Raw genomic sequence first — 26,179 nt, forward strand, 5'->3', positions numbered from 1 at the left:
AAAAGGATAACCCATACTGGTATTATTTTACACAAATGGGACAAATATTTGTGTTTGTCAAGCACATTTTATGGTAAGATGGTGGATTTAACACGAGGACATTTTTAGATATTATCCAACGTAAAAACAAACACAAAAAAAACAAGTATAGAAAATATATATAGGAAATAAGAAAAATAACATCCAAAGAGTAATCAAGGACAAGTTAAAGGGACTCTCCGCTACAAAACCGCTTTGATAAAATAGGAAAATAAATAGTTCATGTCTTTTCCTTTTTTAAAACACATTTGTTTATGACACATAGGCAATTTGTAGGCTACTGTGACCCTGAAGTATCCATTTGATCTTATTATGTGTTATATATAATGGATTTAGTTGTTTGTTTCACCTTAATTTCACCGTAAAAGTCCATTAAGCTTGAAGTCAATTCAGGTCTCATTTCCAGTGAGAGCAAGGCAACGGGAAAATGGGCACTTGAAAGATCTGATGCTGCTTTGTTTATGTTGTTTACTGAGGCCGGAGAATCGGAGCAGCGGGAGCGGTACTGCAGTCGCTTTACCGCACCGTTGTGACGAAAAGGGAGCTGAGCCAGAAGGCAAAGCTCTCTGTCTACCAGGCCATTTTCGTTCCTACCCTCACCTATGGTCATGAAGGATGGGTCATGACCGAAAGAACGAGATCGCGGATACAAGCGGTCGAGATGGGTTTTCTCCGCAGGGTGGCTGGTGTCTCCCTTAGGGATAAGGTGAGAAGTTCGGTCATCAGGGAGGGACTCGGAGTTGAGCCGCTCCTCCTTCGCGTCGAAAGGAGCCAGTTGAGGTGGTTCGGGCACCTAGTTAGGATGCCACCTGGGCGCCTCCCTAGGGAGGTGTTCCAGGCACGTCCAGCTGGGAAGAGACCAAGGGGTAGACCTAGGACCAGGTGGAGGGATTATATCTCTTCGCTGGCCTGGGAGCGCCTTGGGATCCCCCAGTCAGAGCTGGTTGATGTGGCCAGGGAAAAGAAAGTTTGGGGCTCTCTGCTGGAACTGATACCCCCGCGACCCGACCACGGATAAGCGGGAGAAGATGGATGGATGGATGGATGGATGGACTGAGGCTAAAATGTTGGAGAAAATAATTCCAGGAGCAGGCCATTTCTTCTGCTGCCCACATAACATGTTCACTTTACAAAGGGATAACCCATAAAGGTATTATTTTACACAAATGGGTACATAGTGTATAAGGGCTGCGAGTCTTTGTATTTGTCAAGCACATTAGGATTTCACAAGTAGGACATGAGGACGTTCTTTGAAAAAAGCAAGACATTGTTGAAGGTAAAAACAAAAGAAACGCAATGTGTACTCTACACCTTCTTAGTGTCTGACAATAACAGCGTTGATGGTAATACAAGAAAGAAAATGCAAAGACGAATCAAAGTTAAAAGGACTGTCTGCTACAAAAAAGCTTTGATAAAGTGGGCAAAACAAATATTTTTCTGACCACTTTTCCTTGTTTTGTTCATGACACATAGGAAATGTTTAGGCTACTGTGACCCTGAAGTATCCATTTGATCTCATCGTGGGTTTTATATAATAGATTTAGTTGTTTTTTTCACCTTAATTTCACCGTAAAAGTCAATTAAGCTTGAAGTCAATTCAGGTCTCATTTCCAGTGAGAGCTAGGCAATGGGCAAATGGGAAATTGAAAGGCATGTGAGGGAGAGAAATGTACAAAATGTGCAACGTCATAAGCAGAGAGGTATTCAAAAAATATTAAGGCAGACAGTTGGTAAACGAAAGACATAAGGTCAACAGTAAATAACGTAAGAATGCACATTTACAGAGTTTTTCATGAATCAAAATCCTGTAAATGGTCATTTTCCTGCTGTTAGCGCTGGACTTGAATGCACCTAAACTTAATTAACTACGTAAATATGCCAGACGGACCTGCACACAAACACTTCCTGTTGTTGCAACAAGTCTTTCTTGTGCATCTCATCTTAATTGCCCACTGCTCTTCTCTTAATCAAGATGTCGTAGGTTACTTATCTAACAAGTACAGGTTGCTCCTCCTCCACCTAAACTCCAATGTGCAAATTAAATTGATCTTCAGTTATTGGCTCCCTCTCAATCTGCAGAGCTCTCACTGCCAAGAGCCCCATCTAAAAAATGTTTATCCCTAATGTATTTAAATGGACTTCATATTTTCCACAGCTGCATACACAGAGTGCACGCCTCGCTTCACAAAGTGATTCATTCGGTCGATAGTTGGGAAACCTTTTGAGTGTTGTGGAAAGTTTTCAAGAGTTGAAAAGCCAGTAACTTAGTGTGTTAATCCACCTCCCACCAGATTCGATCCGTCCCTTTGAAGCATAGTTTTGGTGAAATGGTTGGATCAGAGGCTTATGGAGCATTCATCACTGACGAGAAGCGTGTGGAGACGCCCCAATAACGCTGTCTTTACTCTCTTCCAGGGACCATGTGTTTGCCATCAACCTCGCATCTTCATCTGAGCAGATAATCCCACAGCAGGTAGGAGCGTCTGCACACAATCCTGACAACATGTCGTCACCGCCGACACCTCTGTTTCTATGTTTGATATCCAGCATGTCGTCTGTCTTGATATGCGTTTGAATACGTATCACTGTAATTCATTTTGTGTTGTGTTTCCGTCAACTGTGCAACTTTTTACATGACATTGCATTTAGCTGGCGCTTTTATCCAAAGCGACTTACAATAAGTGCGTTCGACCAAGAAGATACAAACCTGAAGAAAACAGAATCATATAAGTACATCAGGTTTCATAGAGCCAAACATTTCAAGTGCTACTCAACTCAAGCCAGTCCTTTATTAGTATATAAGTGCTTTGTTAGTAATTCTATCGCTCGAAGTGGAGTCGAAAGAGATGAGTTTTCAGTCTGCGCCGGAAGGTGTGTAAGCTTTCTGCTGTCCTGATGTCAATGGGGAGCTCATTCCACCATCCTGGAGCCAGGATAGCAAACCCACGTGTTTTTGCTGATGGGAACTTGGGTCCCCCTCGCAGCGAGGGTGCAGCGAGCCGTTTGGTTGATGCAGAGCGGAGTGCACGTGCTGGGGTGTACGGTTTAACCATGTCCTGGATGTAGGAAGGGCCAGATCCATTCGCAGCATGGTAAGCAAGTACCAGTGTCTTGAAGTGGATTCTAGCAGTTACCGGAAGCCAGTGAAGGGAGCGGAGGAGCGGTGAGGTGTGGGAACATTTAGGAAGGTTGAAGACCAGACGAGCCGCTGCATTCTGGAGGAGCTGCAGAGGTCTTTTGTCCTGGTTTGAGTGTTTAGCATATTTAGCATGTGGTATAAACCATACCATACTAGGGTTGCCAGAAACTGACCATGATCAAAATCGATTATTCGGCAGCCCTGGCGAATAATAATTGATTATTCGACCTATCCTATACTATTACTATTATTAGCATTAGTCTATATTTTGGTTGAAACTAAGCCATAAAAATAAACATAAATAATAATAAAAAAATATATTAAAAAATAATATTCGATTATGGAGACTGTAACGAATATTCGAATAATCGAATAATCACTGGCATCCCTATACCATACCATCTAATATTCCAACTCATTACCACATGTACTCTTTTACTTTTGGCATTATGGTCAATAGACCTCATTTACACAAATATTCCCTTATTTTTCTATTTAAAAAATGTGCTTTTGACTTTAGTCAAGATCAGAGGAACGTACCTTGATCGATTATCACAGACTGGTATATGTCAAAGTTTAGTCAGGGTTCTGTTAACCTTTAGAAAATTATACAATTTGACGTTAAAACAACAGGGACTGAATGTTATGTTTTGCCTTTATTTATCAGCTTTCTGTTGATTTTCTTAATCTTACAAAACTCGCACCCAGGAAGAGATCTTACTCTAACTACGACATTTAGGATACGTTTGACACCTTGTGTTCATCCAGAACCAATACCAATAATCTCTAAATGAGTAACCAGAAAAGATGTAAATAATGTTAAAATAGGTTTTAGGATTCTGTGGTCATTTAGTTGATATTTGACGATGTAAGCAAACATATTTCACATAACTGAATGTGGGGTTTTGCTAGCTAAAACGGATATTATGTCAAATATAAACACCTGAACCTGTTCAAAGGTAAGGTCTGATATAAGGCAGATATCCTGAGACTTGTTGTTCTGAACCCCCGTGTGTTTTCACGGGAAATCTCTTGTAATGTTTATGTCATTATTTCCCTTTCTCCCCTTGTCTGCCTTTCCGTTGAAGTATCAAGCAATCTCTCTTCAGACGTATATCCAATACAAGTGCAGCGGGGCTCTCGTGGCTTCTGCAGTGCCACGCTCCTTCCCATCTGAATCTCATTTGTCAAACACGATTGCACTGAAATAAAAGCCCTCAGAGGCCGTGGACCTCGTATTTAGATGAGTGCTACACACATGCATTCTGATCAGACCCCCTCTCCATGAGAGGGAGATCTAAAGTATTGATCTGGGTGTAAACCTGTGGCACCAAGAAATGGGAACAGTTCATATTTTCTCCATTACGTTATATGAGAGTTTGGAGATTGAATGTTTGTAGACGATGTCTTTTTTTGCCGTTTACTCGAGCTTCTGCCGCCTCCAGCGTGACAGCAGGAACAGAGTGGGAAATCATTGAAGTCATTACTCCCCTAAATGACTCGCATCTCTAGAATAGGTGTGTCTTCTTCATCTCAAATCCATTCTTTCACTTATTTCAAACCGTCTCTTCATCTTTTACCCTCATCACATTCTCCTCTCTTCGCTGATCTCCCTGGGCTTCGGTGGCCATAACATAAGTAATTATTAGTAAACCAAATGGAGCGTAGACGAGGTGGGTCCATTTCCATAATGCTGACTCAGCTGAATCGTGTCAAACCTTCACAAAGTCACGCCGGAGATGTCCCACGCATCCTGGAGGCGCTGGCTCTCCAATCGGAGACAAAAAGGAGTTTTATATACGGCTCAGGAAATGATGACTCGTCCTCAGTCTTTATTGCCATTCAGTAAAAGTACTGGCACAACGAAATGCAGTTAGCATCAAACCAAAAGTGTTAGAAAAGCAGTGATGTGTATATTATAAGTATTCTAAATACAGTATGTACAGTCGGAACAGTATTAGGTATTAAACACTATGAAGAGACGTATAAACCTCCTGACTGAGCTTATTGATAGTAATATTTGGACAGATTGTCTTGTGTGTACCCAAAAAGTATCAAACATACAAAATATGTGCAGCACCATGTACTGCAGGGCATCCCCCCATGTTATTTTTTTTTTCAAACCTCTTGAAGACCCAAACCAACAATCAATAGATCCCACTAACTAATTTTACATCTGTTAAATTGGTTGTAGTTAAGATTGAGTCGATCCCACATTCAGCTGATGTAAAACCCTTTCTTGTGTATCAATCCTCCGCTGAAAATAGTCCCAGGCAAAGACACCGTTTTGAACTGCTTGAATAATGTTTACTGGAAACTACAGAGCGCAGCTGTTTCAGGAAATTAATGAGCCTTTGTGAGAAATCAAAATGTTTATTTAAGACCTTTTTCCAAACACATAAATCTGCAGAAAGAGGCATAAGGCTTTCGGTCAAGTGACGTAAACAAAAGGGAAGTCAGACATTTAAAGGGGAATGACTAATGCATTAGTGGGTTTGGGCATTTCACTGGATGTGTTCATTATTAAACTTATTGCATTCGGTATAAATCAAGAAAAGTTTGGTTTAAAGCCCAACCCTATTGAGATGCATGTCTTTCCTCCATGAGGTGTTCCCGTCTGTTAGATTGCATTCTTCTGTCCGAAGTATTTTCTGATTAGACCGCTGGATGGAAAGCTTTCCAATGAAATGGAAAAGCAGCTCTGAGAAACAACAGAATAAGGTGCCTGTGGGACAAATTGTTTTTCAGGGACTTTTGGTCCAAGAGGAGTGACCCCCGCCCCGCTCCCGCTCCAATAAGGCATCAACATGAGTTTTAGCACAGGGCGATAAGTGCAAGGCCGTGGTTCAGAACACCTTGAGACGGTTAAGACCCGAGCAGCCAAAAGGGAAAGGAAGACTCAAAAGTCTCTCCAGTTGTGCCTTATAAGGATTTAGACACATATTTGATGCATGACATTTATTTGATTGTGTTTTCTGACATGTCTTTTTGTTAATTGTGTTCTTTCTTCGTTCTAAACCGTATTTTAAAAGCATTTAGATAGACGGATTAATCAGATCAAAGTTTATTACCAAAAAGTTGAACACATACAGAAAATGTGCTTGGGTGTATAATTAATCAATTCAAACACAATAATAGGAAGAAATATAAAAATATTGTATTAAATTGCAGTTAAATTATGAAAATGTACTAAATTAAAAATATGTGCAGTATATCAAAATGTAAAGAGGACGAGCTGTGCCATTTTAAAAGAGCTGGCATGAAACAATGTTTAGGAATATCCTACAGTATGTGCGTATATTAAAGTCTAAAGTCCAAATGTATTTGAAAAAGAAATGTGAATGAATGATTATAGGATGTCATCTCTAAAATAAGAAAGTAATTTTTATTACACTATTTCTAATTGTGTGAGGAAATAAAGGTGTACCATCTTTAAGCAAAAATAAATATATTTACAGGTAGCTACATTTCTTTATTGTGTACAAGATAACATTTTTAAAGAGTCAACATTTAAAAGTGGCTAAAACAGAGACACTTTCCACTCGAAATTAATATTAAAATGAGTCTAAAAAGAATCCTGGAAGTGGCCTCAAGCTCAGACTCAAAGCAGACCCCAGTCGTGCTGCACAGCTCCAAGCCATCCCATAATACCCTCAGAGACATCGAGCTCCTGTCTGCTCGTGTCCTGTCACAAACTGTTGACTGAAGAATATCTTGGAAGTGAAGCTGCAGTGTAAACAGCTGCCAGCTCCTCTGCCTTATTTATGAGCTCTGAGAAACTTCTGGTCATAATATTACCCGACAATTGAAGGGAGGACATTAAACCGTCCACTGGCGAAGCTTTTTAACTGGTTGATGGATCTGTTTTCCATTGGTCGACCAGCGCACAGACAGGAAGTGTGTAAACAGACTCTGGGGTGCGGGGCGTTTGGCCAGAAGGTTAATTGGGGCTAAATGACGTTGTGTGTGTGTGTGTGTGTGTGTGTGGTGTGTGTGTGTGTGTGTGGTGTGTGTGTGTGTGTGTGTGTGTGTGTGTGTGTGTGTGTGTGTGTGTGTGTGTGTGTGTGTGTGTGTGTGTGTGTGTGTGTGTGTGTGTGTGTGTGTGTGTGTGTGTGTGTGTGTGTGTGTGTGTGTGTGTGTGTGTGTGTGTGTGTGTGTGTGTGTGTGTGTGGTGTGTGTGTGTGTGTATGTGTGTGTGTGTGTGTGTGTGTGTGTGTGTGTGTGTGTGTGTGTGTGTGTGTGTGTGTGTGTGTGTGTGTGTGTGTGTGTGTGTGTGTGGTGTGTGTGTGTGTGTGTGTGTGTGTGTGTGTGTGGTGTGTGTGGTGTGTACACTTCTTTGATACACTTTGTTTGTTTTTCTTCTCCGTGACGGTTTATTGAAGTTAATGAGATTTTCTTCGCAGCTGTCTCGTAATAGCACTTGAACGATTGGGAGCAACAAAAGCTGCGATGGTGAGAAGCAGCTTGTCTTTGAGCTGACAGTTGGCTGTCTGTTCATTTTTCAGAAACTGACTTGGAAGACGAAGGATGTGGAGAAGTGCACCGTGAGAGGCAAGAACAGCGTGAGTATTATCTTTCCCTTATTGCTCACCCTCTGCCTTCCTGCACAGCGTAGATTTGCAATAAGCAATGGTCTGCAGGTAGCTTATCACAATCAGCGGCACATCCATCAGCAGACAGGCGGGGGGCTTTAGCGTAGCATGTCCCCCCCAGAGCTACATCGTAACCACAAGAACCAGCCTGGGGATTAACAATGGAGACTGTAAAACAGAAGGAGGGTTGTGTGTCTCTCTTCCTGCTTTGATTCTGTCGTTGGACCAGGTCCCTGACGCACAGCAGGGACGTGCACAGACATTTGGAGGGGCTATTGCTCTACACTGGAAAACAATTCTACCATAAACTCATAAAATAAAAACACAACACTGTCATTGCAAGTGACACTCAGTTGACTTTTATGTCCAACTGCTAAATTCGTTATTTGCGGTCCATATTTTGTTGCGGTCCATATCTCATTAAAATATCTAATGTTAGTAACTATTAAAGAAACAATGGGGACAATTCAGTTTTGTTACTGCTGTGCAGACATAGGCTACTGATAACATAGGGCTTCTATAATTACCTTAAATAAACTCACTAATTAATTAAACCAGTTCAAGACGCATTATTCTTATCATTCTTTATGAGCGTAGTAACGGTAAGGTATCTAATTACTTATTTATTTAGAATTCCATCACTTAATAACAGAGATGGTCAAACTGAAGTGGAGACATGGCAGAAATCCTACTATAAAGCGGGACAGTGAAGAGTTCTCCGTGAGAGGGCGATCAAGAAAAGAGAGCGAGGGTGAGGGAGTTTACGGAGCAGAGTAAAAGACACAGAAAGACAGAAGCACAACCGACGGTGTCAAGAGGAAGTAAAGTCCCCTGGTTTGTCCCCTATACTCTAACGGGCAGGAGCCAGGCAGGCGTTTGGTGTGATCACCATAGCCATATGAGGTTGGACTCGGAGGGCTTTCCTTTGCTTCCAGCTGTCAGATTGTAAACAAAGTCAGGTGACTGGGGGCAGGTGACAGCGCGGACAAGGTGTGTTTCCCGCAGCGAGACGCTACAATACTAATTGTGGGCTTATCATGTTGATTCGGCCACAATAGAAAACAAAACAACTCTGGCTCTCTCCAGAGGGGCAGGTCAGGCAAAAATGGCAAAAGGGCCGTTGCCCGGGCAACATTAGCCCGTACCTGACGCACAGTAACATGAGCCTGTTTTCCACCTGGCAGGATGAATGTTACAACTACATCAAAGTGCTGGTGCCACGCAACGACGAGACGCTGTTCGCATGCGGCACCAACGCCTTCAACCCCACCTGCCGCAACTATAAGGTAAGAAACCGTGGCTTCAGTTACTGATCGTAGTTCAGGACAGCTGTTGTGTGTTTGGTTCTGTCATTGTGTGCGGTTTCTATTGCACCTGTTGTCTTAAAAAACAAAATCGGATGCTGTCTAGAAAGTGATGATGCAAGCAATGCATGCACAAAACACACTATTTGTTAATTAGCTCCTTCTCACATGTCATACAACACTTTACACACGGCCTATACACTTAATCTGATCTCAGAGAGAAGGTTGGTCTCTATTCCCAATCACCCTTAAAAAACACTTTGAAATGTTTTGCTGTCCTTGATACAAATATCTAACACCTTCAAAACGAAACTTCCATTACATACCCCATTAGGATGGGAATGGGATAGCGAACCCACATTGTTTCACGTACAGTATGTAGCGTCACGGAGAGAGGGCATGCACATGTTGAGAGGAAACTGCCTTTTTCAAAAACCATCCATACGAACAAATTCAAAACTTTCTAAATTCAAAATTAAAGTGTATCTAAACTAAAACTATTATTTAGAAGCCAAATCCTGAATGGCTATGAGCAGGACCTGTTTCTTGTCAGTGTAAAAGTTATTTCTTTTTGATTGTTTCGTACAACATTTAAAAAAAAATGTTTTTACAACATGGCGCTGATGACCTAATCTTTTAGTTTCAAGGAAAATGCACGCTAGAGGGGGAGCGGAGGGGTGGGGGCCATTTAAGATTCTTCTTGCCCCTGTTTTGTGTACCTTGAATGTTTTGTTTTTTTCTCTTTGTTGTTGTTATATATATTTTGTATTTAAAGAGGACATAATATGTTCATTTGTTGTGATTGGTCAACCAGTAAGAGATGTCCCGCCCCTTAGCCAATCACGTACAATGTGTTGGAGCCAAAGAAGCTTAAGTGTTTCTATGATACGTAAGAATACAAAGCAGCAGAGGTGTGGACTCGAGTCACATGACTTGGACTCGAGTCACCAATTTGATGACTTGAGACTCGACTTGACAAAATCACAAAACACTTGCGACTCGACTTGGACTTGAACACCAATGACTCGGGACTTGAGCCTTCTGACTTGAGGTGACTTGATACTTTAATTCAGAGGTCTCCAACACGCCGATCGCGAGCTGCCGCTAGAAGAGCAGAATCTTCAGCCGCTCCTACTCTTGCTGAGAATCCTTGCAGGCAGGGGCGGGTCTTTATTTAGCTGGCCCACCATGCAGCCAATCATATGCGAGGACACACTAGGATCATACCATTATGTGAAAGAAGGGTGGGGGGCACAGCATGTGTAGTGGTACAGGCCAGCTGCACGGGGAGACGGGGAGACGGATTTAAATGCAAGCGCGTCGGGAAAAGTCAAGAAATGAGCGAAAACCGAAAAAAGTGATAGTGGAGAAAGCAAAGCTGAGTGCAGGATTTGTAAAATGAAAATAACCTTTTTTGGTTACCTTTATTTTGGTAACCACTCAGGATTTACTGTCAGAGGTGGGAGAAGTTCAGATCTTGTACTTGAGTACAAAAGTACCAGAGTGTAGGAATACTCGGTTACAATAAAAAGTCCTGCATTCAAAATGTTACAAGTAAAAGTACAAAAGTATTAGCATCAAAATATAGTTAAAGTACCACCTGCAGAGGGATCTAGATGCAGGTGTTCTCTTCCCCATAGAGACCGCCTCGCTGCACATTATCCCTTGCATAAAGATAGATTGTGGGTCCCTTATAACATGTTGTACACAGTGGAAATAAACATTCTGGTCACCTCAACATCAGGGATCTTATACATTAAACTCCTTCTGAATCAAACCGTCACGGTAGCCTTACCTTATTGTTCCCTCTTAAATTAGAAAAACACACGTTACTTTACCAGCAGAGAGAAAATTGATTATTAAATTATTAATGTGACTAATAAAGAGCGGTTTGATTATTAAGTATTATTCTGTTGATCGATGTCATTACATTTGGTGAAAAACACATAATGACTTGTTTATGACTCGTTTGGTCAAAGTTTAGGACTTGGACTTGAACTTGCCCAACCTGACTTGAGACTCGACTCGGACTTGAGCGCAAAGACTTGAGACTTGACTCGGACTTGCAAAACAATGACTTGGTCCCACCTCTGCAAAGCAGTCAAAATTAGGCGTTTCATGCAGCGGGGGAGTGTGTGAACTTTAGCCTTTGCAGACCGTTTACATGCACTAAAACCTATATAACACACTACAGGAAAGGGAAAAGCCAAGTAGGGCCTCTTTAAGTGGAATTATCAGATGTAATGTCATAAACAGGTGGTAGTGGCTTACACAGAGCAGATGTTCAAGTCATCAGTAAAGACTCACAATGTGTAACATCAGACTGGAACAGGACAGAGACGGCAGAGCCTTTAGGATTATGGAATATTAGGAACAAATCATTTTAAAGGATAACGGAAAACATATGTATTGAATAATATCTGTTTTTCTACAGATACATACTGACATACACATATATTGTTGGATCAGGACAAAAAGAGAGGGGGTATTAGTTCCTGAAACTTCCAGAGTCTCTTTACACAGAGGGTGATGTATGATGTATGCTGATGTATGAAAGACATGAACAAGTGCGTTTTGCACACTAGGTGACCTTTAAAGCTGGTTGATAAAAGGAGGTATATTTAACCACTGAATAATTACCTTTACAAAACATTGCATCAATAGCGCAATATAACAAAATATGATTTTAAACAATAAACTTCACTTTAAAATGTTTTATTAATTTATATAAGAGGGGGATAATTAAAAAGTAAAGTCAGGAAAACCTTAAAAATATTTAAAAAGTGCATTTTCCATCACACTGTAATGTTGTGTTGCACATACACCAGTTCACACACACACACACACACACACACACACACACACACACACACACACACACACACACACACACACACACACACAGGTACAGCACATCTGTGAAAGGCCACTATAGACGGAAAAGTAATAAAAACAAATTAAAGCCATTTGAAAAGGACGTCTCCTATAAAATAACCCCCACACACACACACACACACACACACACACACACACACACACACACAGAGCCACAAAGAGTGGTCACACCGGGTTGAAAGCAGCATTAGTCAGCTATTAAGGAAGTCTGGCAGCATGCACGTCAATATGTGTTTACAGCGAGGGGACAACAAGCGGCTGTGAGCTCAAAGTGCAGCCACACAAGTGAAAATAACTGAAATTATTAAAAGGATACGAAGGGTCTGAACAATCACATCAGATGTGGACTTTAACTGAGCCGCAGATCTGTACAGAGCACAAACTGTGTTTAACTTCAAACGCTTCACGTTGGTGGAATAATCTGTTGACAGAACACAAGATATGCTGATGTAGGCAATATTCTCACACCTCTGGAACAACAAAGCAGAGGGAGGAGATGAAGTGGGGAGGACGAGAGGGAAAAGAGAGCGGGACGAGAGACAAAGAGGAGACGAGGCTCGGCTGCTTCTCGTCTCCTCTTTGGTTTATCAGCACAATGATCATAAGATCTGAGATTCAAAGGTTTTATTGTCATATGCACAATATAGTGATGCAGTGATGAATGACTGTGGAGGCTGACCTGGAAGACTCCCTCGACTAAAAGCAATGGGATGTCAGTATATCGCAGTCAATAAGCTCTGTGGCAAACACACATTTATTACATTACATTGCATTTAGCTGACGCTTTTATCCAAAGCGACTTACAATAAGTACATTCGACCAGGAAGACACAACCTTGAAGAAAACAGAATCATATAAGTACATCAGGTTTCATAGAGCCAAACATTTCAAGTGCTACTCAACTGGCTATAGATAAGCCAGTCCTTTATTAGTATATAAGTGCTTTGTTATTAATTCTATCGCTCGAAGTGGAGTCGAAAGAGATGAGTTTTCATCTGCGCCGGAAGATGTGCAAGCTATCTGCTGTCCTGATGTCAATGGGGAGCTCATTCCACCATCTTGGAGCCAGGATAGCAAACCCACGTGTTTTCGCTGATGGGAACTTGGGTCCCCCTCGCAGCGAGGGCGCAACGAGTCGTTTGGCTGATGCAGAGCGTAGTGCACGCGCTGGGGTGTACGGTTTAACCATGTCCTGGATGTACGACGGGCCAGATCCATTCGCAGCACGGTAAGCAAGTACCAGTGTCTTGAAGTGGATTCTAGCAGTTACCGGAAGCCAGTGAAGGGAGCGGAGGAGCGGAGTGGTGTGGGAACATTTAGGAAGGTTGAAGACCAGACGAGCCGCTGCATTCTGGGTGAGCTGCAGAGGTCGGATGGCACATGCAGGTAGACCAGCCAGGAGGGAGTTGCAGTAGTCTAGGCGTGAGATGACGAGAGCCTGGACCAGAACCTGAGTCGCTTTCTGAGTCAGCTGGGGACGTATCTTCCTGATGTTGTAAAGCGTGTATCTGTGTATTTATGATACTTACGCGTTTTGTACAGCAGGATAATCTCCACATATTAACACGGCTTTATGATTTTTGAAGCAAAAATAAAGATAAAACGTTCTTGTAAAAATGCATTAATATGTGCATTGTAACCAGACGTCTGTGCTATAGCAATGGTTCCCAACCTTTTTGAACTCAGGGCCCACTTTAAGGTAGGGTAGGTAACACAGCCGGAAACAATCTGCCCCTTCCTTCAGACTTTCTCACAGAGCCCCTCCTCCAACACACACGACATGACCAATGAGGGCACGAGATGGAAGGCTGACAGGCAGGTAGGCCATCCAGTTACTTTAGCCGGGCCGGCTCAGATGATTGGTCGTGCTTTTTACAGCGCCACGGCTTCCACAGATATATTTTTATGTATTTATCGTCAAAGCATTTAATTTATTCATTGCTATCGGGATGTTAAGAATCTAAAAATGTTTCGCGGCCCACATTCAACCATAAACAATACGGAGGCTAAATAAAGTTCTGATTGGTCGATTCAGAACATGTGACACGTTGTTAATCCACTAGAACAGACCGCTGTCAAGGACTGTAATGACCGTTGCTAAGGGGATCGAGAAAGGAAAGGAGGTTCAAATAAATAAATAAATCTTAATAATGAAATGTTTCAACACAAATTATAATGTTTTGCTAATTACTTGGCGGCCCACTTGCAATGCGTTCGGGCCGCTGTGCTATAGGATACATAGCCTGTGGGATAAAACGTCCCCCCAGTCTGATTTAAACTTATATTGTGTAAGAACAATGCAAGACTCCAGCCCTGTGTCATGTCTGGTTTTGATAAGCAGAGCTCAGGGTGACATCACTGGTTTGGACTTTGATTCACAGCGGGCCATTAGAGGATTGGGGGGGGGGGGGGGTCCGGCAGCAGGCTGTAAATCTAACAGTGGGGGGGAGTCTCCATCCAAAGGGGAGCTGAATAACTCAAGACTTTACATTTCAGAGGAGGATTCTTACTTTCCACCGTGATGACCTGTGAACTAACAGAGGGTTTTTATCAGGAGCAGAGATGGTGAAAGTACACTCATCCTTTACTCAAGTAGAAGTACAGATACTCGTGTTTAAAAATACTCTGATAAAAGTAGAAGTACTGACTAAACTTCTTTACTCAAGTCAAAGTAAAGAAGCTTTGAAATGTACTTCAGTAAAAAGTACCCATAACTAGCAGCTGCTTTAAAGAGTACCTGACCTCCCTTTATATTAATAGAACAATAATGTCATTGTTAGCTAATGAATGTTTCCATGCTGAACAACGGCAACATGACAACGTTTCCATTGGTCCCTCTTCTTTAGAGAAGACCAGGAAATGATGGATACACGGATCGTGTTCAAATCAATAGGCACGCAATGACTCTAAAGAATAATGATCACGCATCAAACACACATTCAGACTAAAGGAACCAGCTGTTTGGGAAATGAGAGAAGTAGAAAGTACAGGTATTTGAGTTCAACATGTAAGAAGTAGAAAGTACAGGTATTTGGGTTCAACATGTAAGAAGTAGAAAGTACAGGTATTTGAGTTCAACATGTAAGAAGTAGAAAGTACAGGTATTTGGGTTCAACATGTAAGAAGTAGAAAGTACAGGTATTTGTGTTCAACATGTAAGAAGTAGAAAGTACAGGTATTTGAGTTCAACATGTAAGAAGTAGAAAGTACAGGTATTTGAGTTCAACATGTAAGAAGTAGAAAGTACAGGTATTTGGGTTCAACATGTAAGAAGTAGAAAGTACAGGTATTAGTGTTCAACATGTGAGAAGTAGAAAGTACAGGTATTTGAGTTCAACATGTAAGAAGTAGAAAGTACAGGTATTAGTGTTCAACATGTAAGAAGTAGAAAGTACAGGTATTTGGGTTCAACATGTAAGAAGTAGAAAGTTCAGGTATTTGAGTTCAACATGTAAGAAGTAGAAAGTACAGGTATTTCTGTTCAAAGTGTAAGAAGTAGAAAGTACAGGTATTTGTGTTCAACATGTAAGAAGTAGAAAGTACAGGTATTTGAGTTCAACATGTAAGAAGTAGAAAGTACAGGTATTTGAGTTCAACATGTAAGAAGTAGAAAGTACAGGTATTTGAGTTCAACATGTAAGAAGTAGAAAGTACAGGTATTAGAGTTCAACATGTAAGAAGTAAAAGTCTTCATAAAAATACGTTGTGGGGTAAAGTACTGATACCAGAAACATTTACTTAAGTACAGTAACAAAGTATTTGTACTGCACTACTTACCACCTGCTTATGGCTGACAGCTATCAATCATGTTTAGGAACAGGAAATAATTAGCAGACAATAAAAGTGATTGTTAGCATGTGGCAAGAGATGTTGATTGACTTCATTCCACTCAAACAATTATGCAGACACCACAAACCACAAGAGTGTCTGGTCTGAAGCCTCACCTTGCCAAGAGTTGTGTACTCCACTGCGATCTCACTCAAGAAGAAGTACACGAAGTTCCCATACTCGATAGCGTGCAGGAAATGGGGCTCTGTGGGGGGCAGGAGAGAAAACATGTGACATAGACACTGGCATTAAAGGCTTCTTCAGGGAAGGGTTATAAGAAGTAGAAAGTTCAGGTATTTGTGTTAGAAATGTAAGAATTAAAAGTAAAATGTCCTCAGAAAAATAAGTAGTGGAGTAAAGTACTGATACCAGAAAGATGTACTTGAGTACAGTAACGAAGTATTTGTACTCCACTACTTCCTACCAGGAGTCAGGATGGGGGAGGGTCCTTCTGTGGTTCCTCATTAAATAACTAGACAGGTTCCATCAGTGGAAATGAGATTAACACAACGATAATTGGCTTAATTAAAAAGGCAAAAGTACAGATGTGAGTCCTTGACATGAAAGGTCTGGCCCTTTTTGCAAATAGAAAGTTTTCCATGTTCAACAACAATACAGTTATCTAAAAGTACGAATTGGAAGCAATTAAATGTTCCAAAAAAATAACATAATTTGAGAGCAAACAAATTAATGAAATGAAAAGGCATTAGAAAAACAAATTAACTCCCACAGCTTGACTTGTCCTTATGTCTCGTATTAGTGCTTGGCTTGAAATGATCTTTCTCTACAGGATGAGAGGCAGCTCCTCTCTCTTCATGCAATACTATCAGTGTATTCAAGTATACAGATGTTTACCTAAATCATGATTTGCCCAGCACTTTCCTAAAATGAACATATAAACACTCAAAGGACTTTCATCTTCCGTGTTGGACTTCCCTTAATGTGTATTTATTCAATCATCTTCTACTTTATTAATCATTACTCGATAAACATTGAGGACATTGATCAACACAGATGTAGAATACTTCACAGATAACTTGTAAACATAATATTCTCTCATATATTTGTTTGTATTATTTGAAAGTCTTGAAACTTTGATTATGCCATATGTGTTTTATAATTGTTCTAATTATACGTATTGTGGGGGAAACTTGTGAAGCAATTGGAGTCAGGACTCAGAGAGACAGGAGGAGAGCTGGAGCTCTGATGGAGTCAGGACTCAGAGACACGAGGAGAGCTGGAGCTCTGATGGAGTCAGGACTCAGAGAGACACGAGGAGAGCTGGAGCTCTGATGGAGTCAGGACTCAGAGAGACACGAGGAGAGCTGGAGCTTTGATGGAGTCAGGACTCAGAGAGACACGAGGAGAGCTGGAGCTCTGATGGAGTCAGGACTCCGAGAGACACAAGGAAAGCTGGAGCTCTGATGGAGTCAGGACTCAGAGAGACACGAGGAGAGCTGGAGCTTTGATGGAGTCAGGACTCAGAGAGACACGAGGAGAGCTGGAGCTTTGATGGAGTCAGGACTCAGAGAGACACGAGGAGAGCTGGAGCTTTGATGGAGTCAGGGCTCAGAGACACGAGGAGAGCTGGAGCTTTGATGGAGTCAGGACTCAGAGACACGAGGAGAGCTGGAGCTTTGATGGAGTCAGGACTCAGAGACACGAGAGAGCGGAGCTTGATGGAGTAAGGACTCAGAGAGACACCGAGGAGAGCTGGAGCTCTTGATGGAGTCAGGAACTCAAGGAGAGACACGGAGGATGAGCTGGAGCTTTGATTGGAGTCAGGACTCAGAGAACACGAGGAGAGCTGGAGCTTTGATGGGTCAGGACTCAGAGAGACACGAGGAGAGCTGGAGCTTTGATGGAGTCAGGGACTCAGAAGACACGAGGAGAGCTGGAGCTTTGATGGAGTCAGGACTCAGGAGACACGAGGAGAGCTGGAGCTGTGATGGAGTCAGGACTCAGAGAGACACGAGGAGAGCTGGAGCTTGATGGAGTCAGGACTCAGAGAGACACGAGGAGAGCTGGAGCTCTGATGGAGTCAGGACTCAAGAGGCACGGAGAGCTGGAGCTCTGATGGAGTCAGGCTCAGAGAGGACAGAGGAGAGCTGGGTTGATGGAGTCAGGACTCAGAGAGACACGAGGAGAGCTGGAGCTTTGATGGAGTCAGGACTCAGAGACACGAGGAGAGCTGGAGCTTTGATGGAGTCAGGACTCAGAGAGACACAAGGAGAGCTGGAGCTTTGATGGAGTCAGGACTCAGAGACACGAGGAGAGCTGGAGCTTTGATGGAGTCAGGACTCAGAGAGACACGAGGAGAGCTGGAGCTTTGATGGAGTCAGGACTCAGAGAGACACGAGGAGAGCTGGAGCTTTGATGGAGTCAGGACTCAGAGAGACACAAGGAGAGCTGGAGCTTTGATGGAGTCAGGACTCAGAGAGACACGAGGAGAGCTGGAGCTTTGATGGAGTCAGGACTCAGAGACACGAGGAGAGCTGGAGCTTTGATGGAGTCAGGACTCAGAGACACGAGGAGAGCTGGAGCTTTGATGGAGTCAGGACTCAGAGAGACACGAGGAGAGCTGGAGCTCTGATGGAGTCAGGACTCAGAGAGACACGAGGAGAGCTGGAGCTCTGATGGAGTCAGGACTCAGAGAGACACGAGGAGAGCTGGAGCTCTGATGGAGTCAGGACTCAGAGAGACACGAGGAGAGCTGGAGCTTTGATGGAGTCAGGACTCAGAGAGACACGAGGAGAGCTGGAGCTTTGATGGAGTCAGGACTCCGAGAGACACGAGGAGAGCTAGAGCTTTGATGGAGTCAGGACTCAGAGAGACACGAGGAGAGCTGGAGCTTTGATGGAGTCAGGACTCAGAGACACGAGGAGAGCTGGAGCTTTGATGGAGTCAGGACTCAGAGACACGAGGAGAGCTGGAGCTTTGATGGAGTCAGGACTCAGAGAGACACGAGGAGAGCTGGAGCTCTGATGGAGTCAGGACTCAGAGAGACACGAGGAGAGCTGGAGCTCTGATGGAGTCCAGGACTCAGAGAGACACGAGGAGAGCTGGAGCTTTGATGGAGTCAGGACTCAGAGAGACACGAGGAGAGCTGGAGCTTTGATGGAGTCAGGACTCAGAGAGACACGAGGAGAGCTGGAGCTTTGATGGAGTCAGGACTCAGAGACACGAGGAGAGCTGGAGCTCTGATGGAGTCAGGACTCAGAGAGACACGAGGAGAGCTGGAGCTTTGATGGAGTCAGGACTCGGAGAGACACGAGGAGAGCTGGAGCTTTGATGGAGTCAGGACTTAGAGAGACACGAGGAGAGCTGGAGCTTTGATGGAGTCAGGACTCAGAGAGACACGAGGAGAGCTGGAGCTCTGATGGAGTCAGGACTCAGAGAGACACGAGGAGAGCTGGAGCTTTGATGGAGTCAGGACTCAGAGAGACACGAGGAGAGCTGGAGCTTTGATGGAGTCAGGACTCAGAGAGACACGAGGAGAGCTGGAGCTCTGATGGAGTCAGGACTCAGAGAGACACGAGGAGAGCTGGAGCTGTGTATCCAGACAGCTGAGGGATGGGGACGTGTGTGTGTGTGTGTGTGTGTGTGTGTGTGTGTGTGTGTGTGTGTGTGTGTGTGTGTGTGTGTGTGTGTGTGTGTGTGTGTGTGTGTGTGTGTGTGTGTGTGTGTGTGTGTGTGTGTGTGTGTGTGTGTGGTGTGTGTGTGTGTGTGTGTGTGTGTGTGTGTGTGTGTGTGTGTGTGTGTGTGTGTGTGTGTGTGTGTGTGTGTGTGTGTGTGTGTGTGTGTGTGTGTGTGTGTGTGTGTGTGTGTGTGTGTGTGTGTGTGTGTGTGTGTGTGTGTGTGTGTGTGTGTGTGTGTGTGTGTGTGTGTGTGTGTGTGTGTGTGTGTGTGTGTGTGTGTGTGTGTGTGTGTCCAACCATGAACATACATCTCCACTGACCAGCTGCTCTGTAGACAGGCTGTCTTCAACATGCGTTTGTGATACAACAAAGCCTTAAAGCGTCAAATCCATCTGTCAGCTTCATCCACTCCTCCTTTCTCTCTGACGTCTGTTTACTTTTTAAGATTTAACAAACTGCTGTTCACTTTCAAATCAAGTCACTCTGCAGGAAAGGAGTCTGGTCAATACTGTAATCAGATTCACAACCACATTTAATTGTGTTTTCTGGAGCACAAATCTAATTAGAGACTGAAAGCTAACATCCTGCTAATAATATTCCATTACTTGGTTTTTCGTAGAACTCTCCTGGTTTTATATGGTGTTTATTTTGGAGGAATATAATAATCCCTCCTTAAAATCAGAGCAGACTAAGCTCTGGTTTCAGACAGAGGGTGAACAGAGGTGCTGTAGCACAGTAGAGCTGCACGATTTGGGGAAATAATTTATTTTTCTATAATTTTTCTGACAGATATTGCGATTCAATTTGCTATATATATATATCATCTAAAAGGACATCCACAGGAGAGTGTTTCCATAGATACAACACATACACAGAGACAGTCACACACACACACACACACAGACACACACCTGCAAGTCTTTCTCTCTGACCCAGTTCACAGTTCATTTAATAAAATATAACACACTCTTCACTGATTGTACCTAAATTGTCCATCGTTGCTTCTGGCTCGGCTGAAGCCATTTATCCACACGTTGCTAGAAACGTCTTCACACATGGTTTCGCGTGCAGTGTTGTTGTTGGGCGTATGCGTAGTTACCTTGGGCCACTTCTGATCGGTTAACAATGGCTATTTTTCGTACATTACAAAGAAAAATCTCAATTTCAATTTAAAATCGATTAATCGTGCTGCCCTCCAGCACAGGCAGTATGAGCAAAATCAATAGCTTTTTCAACATTAAAGCATCGAAATGGTCACAGAAGAGAAACAAAATATGGGCACAAAGAAGTTAATAAGTGTAACTACCATGGCAACAAATCATAATAGATCTTAACATTGTGTGTCCCACTGATCAAATAATTTACATGAATGAGTTCCCCGCTGTCCTTTGTTCTCTCCGTCCCGTTTCTCTTGTGTTGCTGCTTCCTGTTGTGAAGCCAAACTGGAAAACGCATTACAAGCTCTCAGTCTTTGCCCACTTTTATATGTTTTATTCATGTCCAAATCGCACCATCGTTGTTGCTGCAGGAGGATCCAATAGAGGCTCCTCAGCAGCGATATGTAGGGCAGCGCGGTTGTGTTCGGTTGCATCAGGTTCAGAGGTGTAAACACATGTGACCCCTTTAAAATCTGGAGCGATTTTAGCACAGATTTCTCAGGGAATGCGGAAAGTTATATTTGTTCTATTTGCTCTATTACTTAATTGTACGTCTATTAAACATGGAAATACGATTTTAATTCCTGTTGATACATTAAATAATACATGTTTTATGCAATGTTCCAGTGTTTTACATATTCATTTTAACATTTCGGGCTTAAAACGACACATACAAGCTCTGAAGAAGTTTCTAAATTGTACATTTGACTTCAAAAACGGTTCAGAAATTGATCCAATGGTTAAAATTGTGTGATAAAATACTGTTTTCTCGCCTGGGACTGGCAGACATCTTCGTAAAACAGTCCCATTTGTAAAATTCAAGTGGCCAACTGGGTGTTGTTTTTTTAATAAAAGGCCCCAGATGGATACACACGGACATTTTGGTGCTTATATCCACTTTTGAAAGATGGGAACAGCTATCTGCGGCACTAAAGCAACCATCTCTTCCTCTGTGGTGATAAACTCAAACAAATACTTGTTATAATGTGCCTCCTGTGACAGATGGAGATGGGAAGAAGGACATCTGACAGTATTTCAAACACAATGCACCATTAATAATGAAGTTATCGGCCCATATGTGCAGCTATCATTTATCCCAAACTGTTGTTGTGACATCTCACTTTCTTTGCCGTTTTTAAACTTAGTAATTAATCATAAAACGGTTTCAAAAAGACCGCTTAGTTTTTTTAACAACAGAAGGAGGTGTACACTTCTGAATTTCCAATAAGTTGGAGAGCTCTATTGTGCCAGAATTAGTTTCACGCTAATTTGCATCTGGAGTCTCTTGGCATGACTTGCAGCACTTACCAAACTAAACAAGACGCATACAACTACAATAATCGGCAACAGAAACATAATTCACAAAACACAGACAAGGATAACATTATTGATTATCATGTGGAATCATTTACTGAATGGAAGTCCCATTAAAAGTGAGTTGTTGATATTCTGGCACAGCATTAATTAGTTTGTACAAGTTTTCCCATTTGGTTCGCCTCCACTTTATAATCAAGGTTTTCAGTTAACCTTAAAGAGGTGTTTTGGGCTTTTATCTTTCCTGGAGTGTTATATTGGTATTTCTGAATGTAAATGGTCTGCAAAGGGTTAAAATCCTTGTGTTCCCATGCCTGAAACTCCTCCATCGGACTCCTTTGTTTACATAGTCCGGAAAATACGGTGCTTTGATATCGGAAACTTTGACCATCGTCTCAGAACACACAGCTTAAAGAGGCCCTATTCTGCTTTTTGGGGTGTTCCCTGTGCTCCGACACATTGTACGTAGGCTAAGGGGCGGGACATCTCTAAGCGGTTGACCAATCACAATAGAGCCGATCAGCTAACCAATCAGAGCAGACTGGGCTCTGGTTTCAGACAGAGGGTGAAAAGAGGTGCTGCGGCACAGGCAGTATGAGAAAAAGAGCTTTTTGAACATTAAAGCAAGGAGACATGTCCCTGGAGAGACAACCTGAAAATGAGCAGGACGCGTCCTCTTGAAGGTCTTGTTTAAAAACATAATAAAAGAACACACACTGATTGTGTCTAAGGAGGGGAAACGGCATCACATAAATAACGCCACGTGTTAATGGACTGTTTAAGTGGTGTGTGTGTCACCTTGTTACTTCACAGGGTGTTGAGTCTGCTCTGCATGCTCCCTCCACACACTCTCTCACACACACACACACACACACACTCTGCTGGGTTTTACTCATTGTTGTATCTGAGCTTTACAACCTTGTTAACAGCGTGTTGGAAAATAGCAGCTAAATATCTGCGGCTGAGAGATAAACTATCCTCTCCGCTGGAGACAGCAGGACCTCCAACATTACACCGTGTATTTATGGACCGGCTCGCATAACATACATCAAATAAAACTAATCTTATTGATGCATGTGTTGCTTTTCATCGTCACAGATTGATTTGGTATCCCACATAAAATACTTTTGTTTGATTGTTTGCAGCCATGACCTCGTGGGTGTTAACCGTAACGCTGTGTTCATTCTCTGTCTTTGAATGTCCATTTTTCTAAATTACGTTAGCTTTACAGTTGTGTATATGGACTAATAAAGTATTCCCTTGTGTCCTGACCTAGATGTCCACTCTGGAGCAGGAGGGGGAGGAGGTGGTGGGACAGGCTCGATGCCCCTTTGAGTCCCGCCAGTCCAACGTCGGCCTTTTTGCAGGTGAGTCATTTGAGCAATGAAAAGTCTTGTGATTTAATTATTTTAATTAACTCCCACAGCGTCTGATCTGTGCCCTTCCTCCTCTTCAGTGTCCTCAATGTTCCCGTTTTATTAAGATTCCCACATTTCAATTCAATGTATTGACAAAAAGTTCAATAATCAACAGAATGAAGATTTGGAATTGGGACACACTTGTAAGCCAAACTAATCTTGAGGAAAGGAGTCAGACACTAAACAGAAAGTAGTTAGATTATGTATTACTAACATCAGAAACAGTTTAGAGCACATGTGTCAAACTCAAGGCCCGGGGGCCAAATCAGGCCCGTGGTGGATTTAATTTCGGCCCGCAGGATCATTTCTAATTCCTATTAGATCTGGTCCGCCGGTATATTGCACGCACACCTTCACTCCATCCTGAGGGTCTCCTCAGCTCAGAGCCTGAGCTCAAACATTGATGACCTTGCACCCAAGATGAGATGCCAAGTATCTGAGCTAGCATCACAGAGCAGCACACTGAGTTTAATGGATGTTTCCTTCTGCACTTTCTCTCTCACGACAACAGGACATGTTTGGTTTGTTCTTTGAGGGGAATAGTTTTTTTGAAGCTGTTGTTGGCCTGTGGGGAAATGTACTCATGACAGATAGAGCCATAAGAAATGACTCTTCAGATAGAGCCATAAGAAATGAATGTAACTGATTATTTAATGTTGTTTTTATAGGCAATCATTTAAGCTTTGTTAGTTCCAGGTTTAATATGTGCAATAAGTTCATTTCAATAAGTTCTGCAATAAACATTGAACCAGTCCGGCCCTCGACTAGCACCCATTTTTGAATTTTGGCCCACTGTGTATTTGAGTTTGACCGCCCTGGTTTAGACGCATTACAAATAAAAAAAACACCTAAAACTAACCAAATACCAGGGGGTGACTTACCCTAACTACTACATGTTACAAACAAATCATCTCATCAGTCGTATTTATATTAACCGGTGTTAAAGGATGTTTTCACCGGTAATTGTCACAATATGTGAGGTTGAATACAATTGTAAGTAATGCCGACCTGCCTTTCGAGGCTCTTCCGGTGATGGTTTAGTGAAGAGAGCCAGTCAAACATTTTAAAATGTTAAAGGTCCTGAATGTCATAATTTAATCAAGTGTTTTTTATTTAAACATAAATATGTGTTGTATTCCCTACGGAGGGATTTAGACCTTACTAGTTATTACAGCATTGAGTTTGAGAGAAATTCTATATACGTCATTTAACATTTAACTTTTTTCAGTTTGACATTAATGCAGTTCGAATGCTTATTGATTTTAAACTACTTACATGTATTGATAATGTAGCTTTGACAGAGATGAATGCACACTTGATGTTTGCTGTGACTCGTTGCATTGCTGATTATATGTTATGGAAACATTAGCATTGGTTGCCTAAAATGTCATGTCCTAAAACATGCATTACCAATATTGTTGGGGTCATTAAATACTTCTTTTCCCATTCAATATTGATATATATTAGGGATGGGAATTTGAAAGCAAATGTATATTCGAATATTCGACCCCCAAAAAAACGGTTAACCGAAATGTACATATCCTATAAAAACAAAACGTGAATATTCGATTAATCGTTCCCATCCCTAATATATATGCAGAAATCATAACTTCTATTAAAGTATCCCACCCCTGAGTTGGCCATACACGTAGTCTTAGTCATAGACCTGTGATCTCATTGAAAAATAACTTCAGACATTTTGATTAATACGTTTCAAAACGTATAAGAAAAATGTCAAGTTTCAAGGTAAGAATTGAACAAGGTCATGTACAGGAAATAAATAAACATTACAATACCACAAAATAATAAGTAAGAGAATAAAATACATGTTGAAAATCACAATACAATTGATGTCATCATTTTTCAGAATAACCAAAAAACATAATCGCTTTACGCTGAAGTTAAGATTTTTGATAAGCTTTGGGTATTGCAATTTCACACGTGTACAAAATGTAGCTTAATTCAACTGATGAGTGCTATGTGAATTAATGCAAGCGATGTGATGAAAGTAGCTCTCTGATCAAGAAAGGTTGGAGACCCCTGGTTTATACATATTACAAAAGTGGAAGAAGAAAATTACCTCTGAGAATGTTAAAAATAAATATATACTCCTAAACTTAACTACATGTTAACTACAGCTACACCCTTCCTAATTTATCTGGGTGATTAAGTATGAGTGCTCGCTTTTATCCCAGGCTGTAATCTGAAGTTGCCCCTCGATGGACTTTAATGTGAGGTTGGGTTTTCTGTGCTAATGATAGCAGAGAGAAGCTGATACTATGTGAACAGAGCCAGACTCGCTCCTGCCAGGTTTCCACTGACATTTATGCAAAGTTCACACAGGGTGTTATTAAAAGTGACACTTTCTCATACATCGGCTATCATCTGCCTCTTTCTAAAGGGCAGAATAAAAGTCACCTGTGACCAAAATAGACGCTTCAAAGAAGTGGGTTGCTCCTGGGAGTTATGATCCCTGACAATGTAATATCAAATCACCTTTTTCTGTCTTTTTTTCTTATCTCAGGTGGTGATTTCTACTCGGCCACCATGACAGACTTCTTGGCGAGCGATGCAGTGATTTACCGAAGTCTGGGAGAAAGCAGCCCAGTGCTGCGTACCGTCAAGTACGACTCCAAATGGCTGAGAGGTGAGCGAACAGCATGTGAAGGAAGATATTATAATGCGCAGCGAGCCGCTCATTAATGTGAGAAGGATCCCGCAAAGCTGCAAATGATCCCACCTATTACACTGCTGCGTACTTAATAAACCAACAATATGACTCACGAAACTGACTTAAAGATTATATTGATTTAAAATGTGACAAAGTGATTACCGCAGCACTGACAGAGGTTTTC

At 42.1% G+C, this 26,179-nt stretch overlaps 1 protein-coding gene across 1 annotated transcript in view; it reads left to right on the forward strand.

Moving 5' to 3' along the window:
• The window catches only part of sema6e (sema domain, transmembrane domain (TM), and cytoplasmic domain, (semaphorin) 6E), a gene marked incomplete in the record, with an annotated part of 112,559 nt that overhangs the window by 59,055 nt on the left and 27,325 nt on the right, over positions 1-26,179 (forward strand). Inside the window, 5 exon segments of the mRNA XM_034238138.1 lie at positions 2,455-2,512; positions 7,684-7,740; positions 8,955-9,056; positions 23,183-23,273; positions 25,849-25,971. Of these exon segments, the coding sequence (XP_034094029.1) occupies positions 2,455-2,512; positions 7,684-7,740; positions 8,955-9,056; positions 23,183-23,273; positions 25,849-25,971 (431 nt within the window).

Source organism: Gymnodraco acuticeps, unplaced genomic scaffold (genome assembly GCF_902827175.1).
Source record: "Gymnodraco acuticeps unplaced genomic scaffold, fGymAcu1.1, whole genome shotgun sequence".
In the NCBI taxonomy this organism is placed as follows: Eukaryota; Metazoa; Chordata; class Actinopteri; order Perciformes; family Bathydraconidae; genus Gymnodraco; species Gymnodraco acuticeps.